The sequence below is a fragment of the Enoplosus armatus genome, chromosome 17 (genome assembly GCF_043641665.1).
Source record: "Enoplosus armatus isolate fEnoArm2 chromosome 17, fEnoArm2.hap1, whole genome shotgun sequence".
In the NCBI taxonomy this organism is placed as follows: domain Eukaryota; kingdom Metazoa; phylum Chordata; class Actinopteri; order Centrarchiformes; family Enoplosidae; genus Enoplosus; species Enoplosus armatus.
Genome location: NC_092196.1, coordinates 12,948,880 through 12,964,504, shown reverse-complemented (window position 1 = coordinate 12,964,504; position 15,625 = coordinate 12,948,880). Strand labels below are relative to the sequence as shown.

General features: G+C 47.3%; 1 protein-coding gene across 1 annotated transcript in view; it reads left to right on the top strand.

Annotated features, from left to right (window-relative positions):
• The window catches only part of LOC139300322 (BAH and coiled-coil domain-containing protein 1), a 56,723-nt gene that overhangs the window by 13,982 nt on the left and 27,116 nt on the right, over positions 1-15,625 (top strand). The window contains exon 2 of the mRNA XM_070923369.1: positions 13,241-13,423. Coding sequence (XP_070779470.1) covers positions 13,241-13,423 — 183 coding nt within the window. The remainder of the gene's footprint in view (positions 1-13,240; positions 13,424-15,625) is intronic.

The following is a 15,625-nucleotide window of genomic DNA, read 5'->3' as shown; positions in this document are numbered from 1 at the left end:
CCTCCCCCTTTCTCTCTATTATGGCCTCTGCCAGGTCTAGACTGAGCTTGGCTCACACTGGCGTTGTGATAACCTGCTGAAAGCTGTTGCTCTCCCGTGGATATGAGGACACCCAGCTGGGGTTTCTCGGCGCTACCTCTCTGTCGTGCTTCCCCCCTTTAGCTCTGCGACCGTGACTCACTGTCGTCCTTCTATAGATTCCCCAAATCATTTCACTGGTCGGGCCCGTCACATAGCTTGAGGCTTTCTGGCCCAACATGTAGCCGCTGACATGTTTTATGGCCAGCAGAGCTAAGCGTGTATTAAAGAAAAATAAGAAAAGCCAACATGTGCACTCATAGGCACACTGTTCAAAGTCGGTTTAATGGTTACTCTGGGATGTAAGGTTTTTATTTGAGACCCAAAACACTGCCAGTAGTGCTATTGAACATGGCCACTTGGAAAATATATGATTTTAATTTCCATCCTGCTAACATGTATATATATGGTGGTATTTTTGTGCCTTTTCAGTGAGTGTATCTGTGTGAGTATGTGAGGATGTGCGATGGCAAACAAAACGAGCAGCTGCAAAACATCTGTTAACTTCGATCAGATGCTGCAAGCCTCTCGTAACCCCACAAGCCCTCCCTCCTCCTATGCTAGCTCTGGATACGACCTGCAGACAAATACAGAGTGTTGGGGTGATAACACATGACCGTCCGGTCCGCCCACCTGTCCAGCAGACTAGATGGGATCACTGCAAAGGAGATAGACGACTGCAGTGGTAGCGGTGCAGCCAGCCAACCAGACAGACAAGCCTTGAGCAGTTGATCAAGATGATGTCCCCTCCCCTCCGTCTCCCTGGTTTGACCTTGGATTGTGCCTTTTCTACTCCTAGCTGTAAAGCCTACATCAAGCTAACCAGCTGGAGAGGAGAGGCTTTTTATGGCTGCCCTGCTCTATGTTACACTTCATCTGCTCATGTTCGGGTGAGGATGACCTTCTCTCCTCTGTACAGATTGCAGGAAATGCTCCTAATTTTACTCATCTCTGCTCAAGTGTGTTGCTGCAGATGTTGAGCAGGCCCCGGCAGCGGCATTCCATGGATGACCAGTGTCAGCAGTCAGGGAGACATAACTCAAGTTTAAAACCCAGTTTGTCAGATGCATTTCAGAAAAGAATTTACTGTGTGATTTGGCCGACCTTGTATGCACTTGAAAGTGTAGGCTGCTACAGTGGGAAAGAAGGTGGTTATCTGAATGGGCCAACTGGAGTATTGTCCTTATGGCTAAGAAGGTTTGCAACAACATAAGTCAAGGAGACTCACGCATATTATACAGTGTGTTCTTTACAAGGTGATACTGTATATCGTTTGGCCTTGGCCACCCAGGTGCCTTCCCTCCTCTTGTCTGTAGGTTATCAGAACAAAAATGCTTGCATTTGTCTTGGCCAACGCTACAAGAATTAAACATTTCTCCTTTGTTCCCCTTGTGAACCAGCAGCAAATTATATTCAGGGCTACAGAAAGACCTTGGGCTGGCTGGATGGCGCGGCGGCTCTCGGCTCCGTTATCTGCACTGTTCTGTGTCTGCGCCTCTGACAAGCTACATCAGACGGAGAGAAGCCAGAGCAGGGAGCTGCCTTCTGTTTCTCTCACACACATCACTGCAGGACTTTATCATATTACAGGCCAATCCGAGAGAACTTAGGAGGACAGCAGCAAAGCAGGCTCTTCAACCACCAGGCCCCTCGTGTCCAGCACTGCTCCCCATGACCTAAAGGAGGCGCCGGGCCACAGATGGAAGAGGGAGGGAGAGAGGATGGGAGGACAAGAGAGCACAGGACATTCCGACAAGCCCTGGTTGCCAGTTGAATGCTGGGATGCTGATTTATGGGCGGTTCTAGCGGAGGGAGGGGTGAACCTGTGACTCCCCATAAAACAAGACGTTCATTACCCTCCCAGGCCTCAGCAAAACTGATGGACGAACAAGAGCAGAGAAACAGAGTGCAAGTGGGACGAAGGAGTGGGAGGGAAAGCGGTTTTTAAAAACCCAAAAAATGAAGAGAAAGTGTTTCCATTTTGAAGCACGCGGATGACGGCAACTGAGGGAAGAGAGCGAGGTGATGAGGGAGGACAGAAATATGGAGCTGAGCAGCAGGGGGAAGGAGGCAGAGTGATGGAGGGATGATGGAGAGGGTGTGAGGACGGAAAGGGAAAACTGAGAAGGGGAATGAGTGATGGGGCTCAAAGGAGCAAAGGGAGAAGAGGGGATGAAAGTGAAAAAGGGAAGACAGCAGGCAAAATCTGCCCCAATGAATCGAGCTGCTTGCAGATTTATGTGGTGTTGTGGGTATCATTATACATCAACCAGAGAAGATGGGGAGACTCAAGCAATGTGACGCCTATGGGGTTGTGTGTATGTATTGCACTGCACTTTTATTCTCCCTCCTCACAATGTTCATGTCTCCTCCAAAGCAAACTGACTTCTGAGTTCGACAGAACACACTCGCCTGTGGTGAGGTAACATCCACCCACATCCACACTCCACTTTTCTGTAGCCCATCTATCTAGCACTGCTGGTTGAGAGAAGAGAGGTTCAGACCACCCAGGACTGCGTAGTCAAAGAGCTGCTTTGATGTGGCACAAGCATATGTGCAGTGCATGGGCACAATCTCTGCTAAAACACACTCGCAAAACACAGTTTTACTGCCTCCTGTGCGGCATCATTACTCCTCGTCACTGGAGCGGTGGGATGCTCAAAAGGAGAGAGAGAGAAAGAGAGAGAGTGAGAGAGAGGCAGCCACCTCCTGTGCCAGGCAGTGCCAGGCTGAAATACTGGAGCCGTATGGTCACCCTGAGGGAGGGGAAACCTGCCCAGTATAACCACATCTCAATTAACCAATTAAGTTCAAAAGTTAACAGGGGACTAATTAGAGAGAATAGTGCTGAGCACTTGTTTTAATCTTCCTTTTTCCCACTACCAGGCATGTCTGAGTCCGTGACCTGGCTGGCTGAGCTCTGGCTGCGTCGGCTGAAACATGGCACGCAAGCTGCCGTTAGTCACCCATCCATCCCCATGGCCAGAACATAAAACCAATGGATTTAGACAGATCAGTCATCGGCTGTAAAACAAACCAGATCCAGAGCATTCCATGTGATGTTTCCAGTGGAACAGGAGAACCATGAAAATCCCATTTTTGGATCTGGAGATTGAGAGACCTGTGAGAGAATGTTCAAAAGTGGACAGTTTTTAGTCATATCTAACGTGGCCATTTCCTGTTCGCCCCCTCATATTTGGTCCTGCAGATGGGTTTTAATGGATGCCAAATGGGAGGTTTAGTGCCTCGCTATTGGCCTGTTGCAATCTCTTTTTAACACCATCATATTAAATGACTTGTGTTTAGGACTCAAGGCTACAGCGTGCTCCTCTCGTTGACAATGTGCCTCGGGCAGAAAGTGTTTGTAACCTACCACTAAAAGTACAAATTTTATCCCTGTGTTGAAGAGGAGGAGGGGAGTTGCTAGATTGGCTGCTACCACCAATAAAAGATATGTGGGCTCTATGACACAATTGTAGTGGGGCTGCTTTGAGCCCCGGAGCCAAATGCAGTGCGTTTGGAATCAGGCTGACAGCTAGATAGAGAGAGAGGTGAGAAATCCCTCTTTGACTCTGCTCGTCTTCCAGCGGGGATATCTTTATGCTCAGATTTTTTTGTGGGGGGGGCTTTATTTGAAGGCTGTGACAATTTAAGTTCCTGCATGGTTGATTAGTTGTGTGTGTGTTTCTACATGTGTGTGTGGATGAGGATGAGGGTGAGAGAAGTCTTGGATGTCAGGATGCAGTTTGAGGGGTGAAGGACTCCCCTGTTGTATGCGAGGCCCTGGGGGATTCCTCCCCCTTTCCTCTCTTCCTCCTCCTCCCTTCTTCGCCCCCCTCACACTCATCTCTTCCTCTGTGAGATCCACAATGCTGGGAAGAAATGTGTCATTAACAGGGGAGACCAAAATAATGTTTATGGGCTCAAGCAGTACTGAAATCATTTTCCATATCAGTGCAACTGCATGGGCCCTGTGGGGGAGTAAATCTGATTTTCTCCTCCCTGTGCCAATGGGAAACATCATGGGAAAGAAAACAGATTGGATTGTTAGAGAGATGGCCTGACGCAGCTGTGGGCGGCTCTTTTTGTGTTTGGGTGTGTGTTCATGTGTGTGTGTGTGTGTGTGTGTGTTCATGAGAGAGGAAGACAGAGACAACCAGAGAGGGGAAGAGAAAGAGAGAAAGCAAAATAAAAATGTGGATGTTTAGCGTGCGTGGATGAGAGAATGAGATGGATGAGCCCCACTATGGTAATCACAATTTCATGCCTCAGGAATAAAGAGCCGAAACATAGCAAACGGCCCTGAAACGCTCTCATGTAACAATGGGTCAGTTAACAAGCACACTCACCAAAGTTTGGACAGATAACAAATGGTTCTCCTTGAGGAGTGTGTAGCTGCCCTGTATACAAAGAACAAAGTGCTTCTGGCCCTGCAAGTGCTCAGCAAAATGTCAGGCCTTTATTGGCCATTCCATAAGAAACACTTGCATTTTATCCGAACCAAGAGACAAAAAAGCAATTGCTTTAGTAGGTATCGTGGAGGGGGATTTAATAAAGTAAAAGGCTGATGGGAATAACAAGGTGGTGCTTGGAGAGAAAACACTCTGTAATGAGAGTCCAGGCCAAGGAAAACTGCATTGGTCTGGTGTAATATGCACTTCCTGTTACATCATGAACATTTAAGTTCTCAGAGAAAGAACAGAATGGGAGAAATTGAAAGCAGAGTTTAGTGATTTTGTGTTGTGACATTGCTTTTCTTGTGTGTGCTATTAAATCTGTGTTGTGGGAGTAGGGAATGTGAGTGAGCATGTGTGGGTGGGTGTAAAAGGAAGGTAATGGGCCTTGAGCTCATTTGTCCTGGCCTGGTCCTGCTGCTGTTTCGAATCTGTCCTCCCACCTCCTGTGTCCCAGCCTGGAATGTCTGCATGTTCTCTACAGATGAGGCCACTGACAGCACACTACTACACTTTTTACACCTGGCATTAACATGCATCGAGGACGCTTTGAGATCGGATCACTCAGAAGACATTCGGGCCGCATATGGCCACATAGCAGTGCGTACGCGAATGTGTCCTGGGCCACATTGAAGGACTGCCTACTCAACTGGCGTCCTCTGCATAATCTCAAAACTCATTCGTGCGCCAACAGCGTCATCCTAAAGTGCGAAACAACAAAAGACGCCACAACAACAGGCAAAATGGTTCTTGCGGATGGAGTATACACAAAACATGCTTTCTGATGTCCTCCGGCTGCCCTGCCCCAGATTTACGGACTTTCCTGATCCACAGATAGCTTTACTGCTGCTAACTGTAGCTGCCGTTAGCTATATAGCTCAGTTAGCCGTGCAGCTAGTGGTCCTATTAACACTGGCTGACTCTTCCCAGACTGGGAGCTCGGAGCACAGGGGGAGTTCACAGGAGCTTTAATAAAGGTTTAATGAAGCTAATAAAGCTTTATTTAAGCTTTAAAGCTAATAGGGCCGCTAGCTGTACACTCAAGACACATGTTAATGCCAGGTGTCAACAGGACCGAAGTCCAGTATCACTTCTAGTCTATCAATAGCAATAAACCTGAGCCACATGCCCTGCCCTATACCCTTAACCTCTTTAGCCTTACCCCACCTTCCCATGTGGCCTTCACCCACACTGCTCAACCAATCAGCCAGCTCTTACTTTGACAGTCAGAGGTCTTATTGTCCCTTAAACGATACACTTCCTGGCCCGCTCCTCTGCAAATAGCTGAATCGGTGCTGTGTGTCCAGTTCCTTATTTACTGTGCCCATAAAACACCTCTTCAGCAGGAACTCTTCCAGACATTGCTATCTCTTCCCGTCACCCCCCCCCCAACACACACACACACACACACACACACACACACACCACTGTTGGCACAGGAGGGATGGGATTAGAGGTGGAGTCCCTTTTTGACAATGATTACCCTCTGAAAAGGCGGTTTTATGAATGATTAATTGCGATGAAATTGAGGTGGAATACCCCTTGAGGAGGTGGGCCAGGTAGTGGCACACGTGATAGCTGATGTTTTTGCAGATCCATGTACAAATAGAAAGAGGTTGAGAAAGAGAAAAGACGAAGAGAAACATATATCGGTGGGATGTGTGCATGTTCTTTGACACCGCTCCACCCCTACTAGAACAAAATATCCCTCAGAGACATTTTCTCCTATCTGTTTTCTCTGTAGCATCGCGGCCTGTGTGGGTCCATTGTATTTTTCAGGCTCCCTGCCAAGCCAGGACGAGCCAGTTGGACTAATTTGTTTAGGATTAGAATCTCTTATCCCTATCATGTCAACTTGTATATTGTATAAACAGCTGGGTGAAGTGGGCGGGGTGCTTGGGCTGACCTCCCCGAGCCAATTTTATTTGCATAGCACTTCTGCAAAAAAAAAAAAATGTCCAGAATCCCTTTTAACCTGCCATCGCTTCAATCACGAGCGAGTGGCTGACCACAAAGCCACTCTGCAAACACAGGCTGTCAACTTCAGCGAGACGACCACCCCACACACACACACACACTCTCTCTCTCTCTCTCACACACACACACACACACACACACACACACACACACACACACACACACACACACACACACACACACAAACATATGCTCAGCAACACACACTCCCACACGGCTGCTCTCGGCTGCTCTTTCACTCTCAACGTTTCTCACAGTTCCTCACACCCTTATCTACACTTCTAGTCTAAACTCTCGCCCCTTACCCCTCCTCTGGATGTTGCCCTGTAGTACAGACTCTCTTCCTCCATCCATTCTCCCAACTGCTTCTCCCGCTCCCTTTCCACTTCTCCCACCCCCGCACTGACCACATCCACTAAACTCACTCCACAGGCACGCAGTGTGGAGAGTGTCGGAGGCGTGCGCTGCTGGCACTTTCCCCCACCCCTGCACTGGGCCCAGCTCCAGGACTGGACCGCCTGCTCACTCTCTCCCTCACTTCAGTATGCTTCTGATCAGACCAGCCTCCCACTAGAGTTGTAGAGCCCACTCCCTCCCCTTTCAACCACCCACCAACCCAAAAAGACAAAGTCAGAAAGGGAGTTTATGAAGCAGGGGGGCAAGCAACTAAAACAAAAACAAAAAAACTTCTGCTACAGTTGTTTCCGAAGTGAGGAGGAATTTGGCTACCAGTTGCGCTAATGTTTTCAAGATGACTTTGACTGTTTGAAGGAAATCCCCCCTCTTTAGTAGCCATTTGAAATTCCTTCTGTGTTTTATTGTGAGGAAGTAGGTGCTGGGTTAGTCAGCGGCCCTCCAGGGTAGCGTGTGCAGTCTGTCTGGGGCTGCTGGTGTGTACAGTTGCCCAATCCAATCCGGTTTCCCCGTGTTACTAGCGAGGGTCAGAAAACGTAGTCGTGCGCTTATGAGTGAATATGTGTGTGGAAAGTCTGGCTGGCTTCTTTTTGGGCGTCTGAATTCCTGGGCAGAACATGGAGCTGCATCGGTAGGAAAGTCTGATGAGAAAGTCACTGAAGTGGGAGTGAAACTCTTACCAACAGACATCCTGCTCAATATGTTTTCACTTGGTAAGTTAACATTCAAATGTCTATTTCTTCATCGTTTCTGTCTTCAGTCTACTCCCTGCTTTTAGGCTCTTTCCTTATATTAGCCAAGTGTTAAAGAGCCAAAGATTCACAGCTAAGATCACATAAACACAGGACTTCTTAATGGCTTGAAGAAGAAAATTTATCAGTAATCCCATTCTGATATGTTACCAATGTTCTGTGTCTTGTCTCGCTGTGTCGGAGAGTTAAAGCAGTGCCAGCAACAGCTACTTCAGCTGGCCGCTGGATTTTAAGCAGCTCTTGGAATAGAAAAGGTTTCTTGTTTTCTCTTTGATCACCTAACTCATGCTAATATTGATTTATTTGAGACACAAAGGAAGGTAGAGTGTGTTTTGTCACAGGACATGACTGAGGGACAGCATGTGATCATTCAGGGTGCGTTATGAACAGCTCCAGAGCCTGGCTGCCACATGGCACTGACTGTGCAACCTCAACCGGCTTGGGCTCACTGACTCTTTCTATGATAGGAGGTCCTATAATTTGGTGTGTGTGTGTGTGTGTGTGTGTGTGTGTGTGTGTGTTTTATCTCTTGGCATTTCTTCTTCTTCTCTCCTCCCCTCTCTGCCGCTTGCTGATCACTGAGCTGTGGAGAACAGGTTGATGCAGTCACACCTGCAATTTTCTCTTTGTCTCTCTTCTTCTCTTGTCACCATCGCTCTCATCTCTCGTTGTCTGTCTGGTGTCCTTGTCTAGACGACACGTCCATCCGTCCCTTCAGGCTGCCGTCTGCAGATAAGACAGAGAGCTGCAGACTACCTTGGCTCATTTTTCAAGAGCAGACAGGGAAATATGATGCACGGTGAAATAATTGTACCTTGTCTTCATTGAGACAATAGGCAAAGTCGTAGATTTGTGCATGTGTGTAGGTGTGTTCATGCATGCCCAAGCACACACGTGCGTGTGAATGGGTGTGTATTTCTCCAGGAGGAAATCTTGATCTGATTCCCAGCATTCAAAAGAACAACGTCTTGTGGGTGGGTGCTTGTTGTCGTCTCAGCTTTTTTTCCCCCATCACTGCTTGGCCCACACTTAGACGAATCCCTTTACAGCCTATTATTGAATAATTCCTTGTTAAGACACCCAACAACCGCTCACCCTCGAGTTATATTAATGGGTAAGGGAGCTCATCGGAGCAGATTAGGGACCCAAACAGGGCAAAGATTAAGACACCTCCCTCCTCGCAGCCAAACAATAGAAACCAGATTAGATAATAGAGAAAAGTGTGAATGTATACATATGTATTTATTTATTTTTACTACCTGTTTACAAGCTGTGTTATCATCACAGTATATACTTATCAGTGCACTGCCTGTCTGAAATCCTGTTCTTACCTGTCTGTAACCTGTTTACATTACAGTTTATCAGTTTTATCATTACTGTACACCTGCCAACCACATATTCCTATATTTTAACTTTTGCACTATTTTATGTCTTAGATTCTCTTTTAATTGTTTGAGCATTGTTGGAGGGAGCCTGAGAATTAAGGATTTCATTTCCAGTGACTGCTTCACTGTAATTGTTGTGCATATGCCCGTAAAGAACGTGAACCTGTGTGTTTACGCGATGTGCAGGAGCTTGGGTGGGGTTTCAAGGTAGGCTGGGAGGGCTGCTGTTGCTGTTGCTGAGCAGCACACTGACCAACTACATCTGCCCACTGCTGTTGTAATGGCTAGCATTCAGCCTCCTTGCCTCGAGCGCTGTTTCTCTTTCGTTCCCATGACAACTGGGCCTCCATTCTCCCTGCGCCGCCTCCCCGCCTGCTGCTCACTCGGTGCCATCCACGGGGGCCTCTGCCTGGGCCCACATTACTGTGTGTTTTGGTTGTTGTGCACAAACTGGACTCCTTCACCCTGCACACCCACACAGGAGCGTGGGTGGAGTAGCACTAGTTAACACCTCCACCTCCAGAGGTTCTGGGATATTTGTGTGTTTGTTTCTGTGTTTGTACATTTGAACACAACCGTGTGAGTAAGGGTGTCAAGGTGGGATGTTTAGACGTCAGGGAGGGAGGTGGGCTTCCCCCATCCCAATGCTCCCCTCTCCTTTAATTCTCTAATAGGATTAATCTCCATCGCTGTCAGGGATCGACGCCGATTAGGATACACATGACCCGATTTTCTTAAGAGCCCATACAAGTGCACTGCTGGCACCACTTAAGAACCAGAGAAATAAATAAACAAGGTTTTTCCTTTAAAAAAAGCAGAGAAAACACACAATTTTTACAAGGAGCTGGCGTAGCTGTGGCAGGCTCCCTGGATCCATGTCACTATTTAATAAGCTGCTAAATAAACAGTTATGGTGAGTCCAGCGCTGGTGCTGTCATGCCTCGGACCTTCGCTCAACTTGTCCCACACTGCTTTGGTTGGCACCCAAACTGAAACTGCCCCAACACCAAGGCAGACCAGCCCACTTTTATAACCTGTGCGCTTTCTCACCTTCACCTCTAATTCATTAAGCTTTAAATGGGTTTAGGGAGGGCATCATTTTAACCCAGTGTGAGTGTCATTAGATTCAACATTCAACAAGAATGTTTGAGCAAACGGCAAGAGAAAGATTTATGCATGCACCATGCACAGTATATATCTCAGCAGGAGGCAAACAGCCAACATAACACAGAGGGAGGGGTCCTTAACTGAGTGACAGGCTGTGGAGTCAGCAAGAGCCAGTGTGACAGAGGTGACGGCCACTGCATTATTATTCTGTACCTGCTACAGCTCAGGTTGGACCAATGGTCTGCCCTTCTCCCAGTACAGACCCTGTGGCCAAACTGGATCACTGAGAGGTCTGATCTGGTGGTGTTGTGGGAAGGGCTTCATGTATGAGTTGATCTGAGACCCTCCTAAAGATCCCCTTACCTGACATCTAGACATTCCCTTTTTATGTATTGTCCCTCTCCCCTCCTTGTCTTTCTGGCAAAGGCCCTCTCCTCTCTTGGTGTGTGAAGAGGGGCTTCACGGCCTCTCTCTGTCACTCTCTATGTCTCTCTCACCCTTTCCCTCTCTCTCTGGGGTGAGGCTGTTAATAATGCAGGAGGATTAGCTGATTTATGTGAGCCGGAGGCACTGTGGAAAACTGGGGTTCCTTGGGGCGACAGGCAGAAAGAGAGGGCAGAGGAGTGTGCAATGTGGAGGGCGGTGCCATACAGGAGCCCTGGGTGTCTGGATGATGGGAGCTGGATGTGTGCCTAGCGAACACGCTGGCCACAATCCACCCCCCCACTGCCTCCGAACCCCACCGTGCACTCCACAGAGCTCTGCCAGGAGCGCTCCGCAGGGTCAGGGGTGATAGGAGGTGGCAGTGGAGAAGGAAGGAGGGGCTGAAAAGAGAAAAACATGGATACTGTAGTGGTCATCAGGCGATCTCCCGAAGGCATGTAAGATGTTGCTATAGCACCCATTCCTACATGGCTGCCTCCTAAAGATGTAAATATCGTTTCTGTGTGCTTTATCCTGCAAATGTTTGTCATGGTAGTGGAAGTCCTCCCATTGATTTGAAAGAAACTTCAATTTCAGTTTAAATTGATTTTGCTGACTGTGACTCTTCACGGTTGTTAAAAAACATTTTATAGCAGATTTCCATAAAACTAATAAAACAAATGATAAACAAAAATGGCATCAATAATTGCACATTGCTTTTTATATTTTCTCTTGTGGCCAAATTTCGAGGGCTATTTTGTGTTGCACTGATAAATGTGCTAATTAAGGAGTTATTGTTTTTCCATGAGTTTGTGATAGACCGTCACGTGAAACCTTGTGTGTAAGGTTTTAAGGTTGTTTTCGAGGTAGAGCTCTGTAAGGTTGGGGATTGTGGGGGATTTCCACCTGTCTGGGGCTGTGGTGTGACAGAGGTGTTTCTGTATGTGTGGGAGAATGTGTGTCCATGCCTATTTCTGTGTGTGTGTGTGTGTGTGTGTGTGTGTGTGTGTGTGTGTGTGTGTGTGTGTGTGTGTGTGTGTGTGTGTGTGTGTGTGTGTGTGTGTGTGTGTGTGTGTGTGTGTGTGTGCGCGCGCGCGCGCGCACGCACGCCTCTACATGCTCCTGTGCTCTGGCCCATGAGCCATAGGCTATTGGGTGCAGGAGCGAGCGGCAGACTGATGGGTTTATCCCTGCTGTCTGCCCAGAGGATGTGCTCACTCACTGCCTGGCTGATTAAGACTTCCACCCAATTGTTCTCGCACTCTGAGAAAAGGATCGATTCATGTTTGGACTGATTCATGCTTAAAGAAAATCAAATCACACAGCGTTCCTTGTTAGATCAGCTCGTCATGAGGGGCCGATTATGAATTTTTACCATGTCGCGCTCCCCTTCGTTTTCACAGCTAGCCCTGCGCCCACAACGTATGCGACACCAATGTGTGTGTTTGTGCGAGTATGTGCATGTGTGCTCTCATCCAGGCATCTTCATACATATGCATGAGACTTCACGGCGGTGTGACTTGGGGGAAATGAATGTGCAAAGAGCCGGGAACCCGGGCCCCTCGCTCAAGTGCACTGGCGGGCGCGTAATGGGAATGTAATTTAAGCAGTGGTTAATCAGTGTGTTTTCTCCGACTTGCCCAGCAATGCATAATAGACAATCAGCCCCCAGTCACACGGGCGTTGCTACGAATGGTCAATTACTCATCATAGTCTTGTTAAACACACAGTTCAGCCAGCCAGGGACAGATTGCTCTGCTGGTGCCATCATTATGGTAAAGAACAAAGCAAAGCAATGCTATGTGTCAGAAAGAAAAAGGGACACGGGGAGGGAAAATAGAGACAATGAGGGAGGAGGCATGCATAGTGTATTTCTGCTCGAGATGGGACAGAGGAGGAAAAGAGAGGAGAGGACCATTGTGACAAAGCAGATGGGGGGGAAGGAAAAGGAGTAAAATGCCAAAATGGAACCAAAGAAGAAAGCGAGAATACAGGGATTGTCAGAGTCATGCAGAGAGAAAGGAAGAATGAAAGAACGAGAGAGACAGAGAGGGGTGAAATGGAGCAGAGCAATAAGAGAGATTGAGGGCATGAAAGTGAGAGATGGAGAGCATAAGATAATGGAGGGAGGGAGAGAAATTGAGAAAGGGACACTGGGGAGCAGGAGCAAAAGTGTGTGAGAGCGAGAGGGAGAGAGCCTGAGAAAGTGTGTACTCAGCTGTGAGATGAGACCTCTGTCTGCCCATGGGGAGAGGCGGTGTGAGGGGAGAGAAGACGAGGGGAGAGGACTCTGCTGTCAGTGAGGGGGAGGAGAGTCTCACACACTCTCTCTCTCTCTCTCTCTCTCTCTCTCTCTCTCTCTCTCTCTCTCTCTCTCTCTCTCTCTCTCTCTCTCTCTCTCTCTCTCTCTCTCTCTCTCTCTCTCTCTCTCTCTCACACTCTCTCTCACACTCACACACTCACTCAGGGCAGCGATCAAATCTGCCTGGCTTAATGATTCCACCTAGAGGGCCAGTGGGGTCCATACTTTTACATCTACATCTAGATCTGATGCAGCTTTCTTTCTTTTTGGTCGCACTCATGCTCACAGTGTACATGCACTCCTCTAACCATGTTTTCTCTCCTTACCTTTGTCCCTGTGGGAATGCAGGCAGTGGATTGATGGGCAATTCCTCCGCCTCCTTCATGGGGACCTTTCTGGCCAGTAGTCTGGGTACCCCCCCTTCCCACCCGTCTCACCCTTCCCGGCCGCCCTCCTCGCCCTCCTCACCCTCCTTCCGGGGCGGACCCCACTCCAGCGCCTCGCAAATCTGGTTTCCCCATTCGCATGAAGGTACCTCAAATCACACATGTACACAAACACACGCCCACAGCCTCACCCCCTCATCTGACCACATTGTCTGGAAGATATTCATGTCTTGGCAGTATTGGGGACAGATCTTTGCAGGGTGTATTGTTACTCTGATATTGTATTTTTAGGCCGTGTTAGGTTTCCACCAAAGCACGGCTTGTAATCATCTAGCAAGAGCCAGGCTCCCGCCCTTTTATTTGTGCACCAAAATAGGCCAAGGCCCAGCATGTTTGGGATGGAGCACTGTGCCATGGTTTCTGGATGGGGACACAGGGTCAAAAGTTCAGCCAAGGAATCTTGCGGCATTCGGTTCCCGTCAGCAGGAATGTCACTCAGGACTCTCTGAAGCAGCAAGCGCGAATGCGAACCAGTAAAAAGTTGCAGTGATTGCAGAGCTTTCAGCTGGTGTCTCCATCACAGTTTAATAGGGTGGTTCCCACCCAACGCTCAGCATCACAAAACCCAGGCTACACACACAGTCACTTATAAACACACACATACTCAGTTTAACACCTCACATTTCTGCTTCGATATAGACCAGGAAGTCAGACAAGGATAAAGAAGAGAGATTAATCTGCTAGGGTATTTCGGGAATTCAAATTCTAAGGATGACAGATAAATGTAAGACCTATCCAATGCCACCCACTGATATATTAATGCAAGGTCTGCTTTCCTGTGACTTCACTTTTAGATGTACATGTTCATAATCTTTTTGCTAATTACACAATGTGATGGCCACCCAATGCCATCTAGTGACCCACGGCCTTTGAAGTTGACGGACTTTTGTTATCTCAGCCCTCTTGTATTTATTTATTTATTTATTTATTTATTTTCTAAGAATAGCCCAGCTGTTAGTCCATGGGGGGACGCCAGCGGGGAGTGTTTGTTATTTGTGGTCACTGATCAGCGGCGCTCCAGTTGCGTGATGTGTGGCTGGGGCTGATTGGGCGCAGTGCAGCTGAGATGCTGTCTGTTTTTTGTTTTTTTTGAGTGTGTGTTAAGCCATTGGATGCCTCCCAGCCACTTCCTCCCCTCCCCCTACCTCACTCTCATATCCTGGCCACCAGGGGATGAGTCAGTGGGCAGCTGCTACAGCGGTGAGAATAGGTGAAACTCCAGACTTCTTCAAATAAACACAGAGACAGGAAGAATAAATTTGAATGAAATATAAACCTCAGAATCGGCTCAGTCAGAAACATTTTCCCTCAAAACTCATTTTGTAATCACCAGTATTTCTTTTACCTTATAGTTTCAGGGTTTCATTGTCAAAGATTTTCTTCTTGTGGAAAAGTAGAATAATATTAATAAGAGTGATGATGATAATGCCAAGCCTAATAAAAGTAATGGAGGTGATTATGACTGGGATTATTACTCAGTTGGCAATGGAGGCCATTATCTCTATTGCAGTTTAATTGCATATAACGCACTAAGAGCATGATTGAATCCAGACTGTTCATCAACCACATTCAGCTGTTCCCTCCTCAAGATAATTGCATATTGTCTTTTTCCTGTTTTGCATAAAAAGCAAGTCATCAAAATGAGCGGCACAATTACCCAGACTCTCGCCTCCTCTCTCCGGGTGTCAGCAGAACCCCACCAGCAGCAGAGCAGGCACTGACTTGTGCGTGTATGTGTCGGCGCATTAGTGTGTCACTTGTAACCTTGAAGATATTCTCTGGATTTTTTCTTTCAGTGTGTTTTTTTTTAAAGTGGCTGTTTGCATGCAAATCCAAGCATAGCAGCTCAAATTTGTATTCAAAGATTATTGTATGATCCGCATGTCTCTGGCATATACCTGTCATGGTGCAGAATGTCTTTGTCTCTGCTTTTCTTCTGACATGGTTTTCCACAGATTAAAGAGCTAAAAATCTCCCATGTATCGAGCAACAGATAACAATGATCTCATTAGTCATTCGCTAACCAGTCACTAAGTGTGGATAAATGCTTTCCTAGTGGACTATGAGTGTATGGAGCAGGCTGAATCATAAGCACATTTAGCAGAGATTTTCAATTGTATTTTCTACCTTTTAGTAGGTAGGTCAGTGTATATAATATAATATAAAATAAAATGTAATGATAATTACAAAGCACTTAGGGAGTGCCTTCTCCAAGTCTGCACAATTCTCTCTGAATGTTTATTTAATAATAAAAAACATGTAGACATTTTTAATTTTCATTTGGATC